The 2448-nt window shown below is 51.0% G+C and overlaps 1 protein-coding gene across 1 annotated transcript in view; it reads right to left on the bottom strand.

The window, feature by feature from the left end:
* SVOPL (SVOP like) overlaps positions 1–2448 on the bottom strand; it is a 77759-nt gene that overhangs the window by 59796 nt on the left and 15515 nt on the right. The window contains 2 exon segments of the mRNA XM_007466659.1: positions 1–94; positions 1153–1278. The exon segment at positions 1–94 is cut by the window's left edge and continues 8 nt beyond it. Of these exon segments, the coding sequence (XP_007466721.1) occupies positions 1–94; positions 1153–1278 (220 nt within the window).

Consider the following 2448-nt stretch of genomic DNA (forward strand, 5'->3'; position numbering starts at 1 on the left):
CTGAGCGGTTCATCTTGGCGATGCGCTCCAGTGTAACCAGGGCAGCCTGAGTGTTCCCGGTAGAGACACCGAACCGAGCAGATTCAGGAATAAACTGGGCACAGATGACAAAGAACACCAGAGTTGCAACTGCTGTGGACCCCAGAGGTACCACTATCACGGTTCCATACACTACACTGTCCCAGTTTCCCGAGATGGGAAAGGATGTAGCGAGCTTTACAGCAAAAATATAGTAGGCGTACTTTTGCAACCCTAGCGGAACAAAGAGTTGCCTTCTCCTTATCGCTGTCCCATCCCAGACGACAGTGGACTGATACTGAGCTTCACACCAGTTTGACCCAACATACTTAACACAATGAAATTCTTCCATCCAATGTGTAAACAGCCGCTGCCCGGGGTCCCTGGCGCCTCTCCACTCCTCCATCACCCGGCCACTCCCCCAGGAATCCCAGGACCTCCCACAGTGCAAGAACCTAAAGGGTGACCATGGCAGGGCCTCCAGCACCCACGAGTGGAGGGACCATCCTGACTGTAGAGGCCTACAACCCACTGATTATGGCATATTTTGAACACCACGCTCAGAAAACAGCACAGCCCTCCACTGATGCTGGGACGTTGGTACCTCCACGCAATGAAGGCCAGTGGGTTCTTCCTCAGCAAAGCATCTTCCCCAGCAGCACCCTCTTCACCATTCCCCAGCCAGGGGGCAGTTCAGGTCATCCTCATCACCCACTGGGATTAATCTGATCATTTCTAACTGCTTTTCTGACCTTTTCTGTCTTCCCTCCTACAGCCTCCACACAGCCATGTACCAGCTTCCCAATACATAACCCCTTCCACACCCCCAGTGCCCCTGGTCCTCAAGGCCCTTTGTAATCTGCACACAGGCCTGTCTTTCCCGCCGGCCTCCCACAAGTGCCCCACACTCCAGCCATTCCAGCCTGCCTGCTCTCCCACAAACATATTCTGCATTCACACCTTCGTGACTGGGCTTGTGCATTAACTCTGCCAAAACACCCTTTCCACAGTGAGCCAACTGAGACACATACTTAAATAAGGAGAGAGGTAGACATGAGAAAGATAACTGTGGGGCAACAAGGCCGCTGGGCCAGCTGGAGGGGAGACCAAGAGGGAGCCCATGAGCTTGGTTACCATGAAGGCGATGATGAGGAAGATGCCAGGGATGGAGGTGATGCAGATGAACCAGCGCCACCCGATGGTGGGGATGACCACGGAAGCCAGGCCGATGATGAGCAGGGAGCCGGCTAGCCAGAAAACCTGGGGGAGAGAGGGAAGGTTAAAGTCCTCCTGTTGATGCTGCACAGCCCCCTCCAGGAGCCACCCTTTTCTGCACTGTAATTGTAAGTGGGTGAGATGGGAGGACTTCCCTGGCTGTCCAGCGGTTAGGACTCTGTGCTCTCACTGCCAACGATGCAGGTTCAATCCCTGGTCGGGGAACTAAGATCCCACAAGCTGCGCCCCCAAAAAGAAAAAGAAAAGAAAGAAAGAACGAAAGAAGGTGAGATGGGAGAGAGGCTTTGGTTAAGGAGCAGCACCACCTCCAGTATCTGGATGAACTGGGGAAGTTACTTCACTTCTCCACGACTCTGTTTGCTTGTCTATAAGTGGAAGACTCAGCAAGACGGGGTCAGCAATGTCACCAAAGTTTTACAAATCTGGGACCCAAGACATTGACTTTCTTCTCTTGAATAAATAATACGTTCCCTGGTTCGTAACTCAAGGTACAAAGGAGAGCATTGTGAACAGACCCGCCTCTACTCCAAGTTCCCTGCCGTCCGGTTCCTCTTCTCCGAAGAAACCAATATCACCAGTTTCTTATGTCCTTCCAAAGCTGCTCGAAACATACACAAGCTAATAAGGATATTTGTTCTTTGTTCACAAATGGTAACATAGTAAAAATATTTCTCAACACTGCTTTTTTGTACTGAAAAATTTATCTTGAGATCATTTTATATCAACAAATAACATGAGAGCCACCTATGAGCAGGCCCCATGAGTTTGGAACTAGAACAATTCTGAGTGTTATTCTGAGCATTATTTTCCCATCAGAAGATGAGAAGTAGATGATAACTCCATTCCACCTCAAAGAGATGGAGAGAAGAGAATATTAAAAAAGACCCTTTGACCTTATCTTTGATAAAGGAGGCAAGAATATACAGTGGAGAAAAGACAGCCTCTTCAATAAGTGGTGCTGGGAAAACTGGACAGCTACATGTAAAAGTATGAAATTAGGGCTTCCCTGGTGGCGCAGTGGTTGAGAGTCCGCCTGCCAGTGCAGGGGGACACGGGTTCGTGCCCCGGTCCAGGAAGATCCCACGTGCCGTGGAGCGGCTGGGCCCGTGAGCCATAGCCACTGAGCCTGCGCGTCCGGAGCCTGTGCTCTGCAACGGGAGAGGCCACAACAGTGAGAGGCCCGCGTACCGCAAA

Source organism: Lipotes vexillifer, unplaced genomic scaffold (genome assembly GCF_000442215.2).
Source record: "Lipotes vexillifer unplaced genomic scaffold, Lipotes_vexillifer_v1.1 scaffold71, whole genome shotgun sequence".
Classification (NCBI taxonomy): domain Eukaryota; kingdom Metazoa; phylum Chordata; class Mammalia; order Artiodactyla; family Lipotidae; genus Lipotes; species Lipotes vexillifer.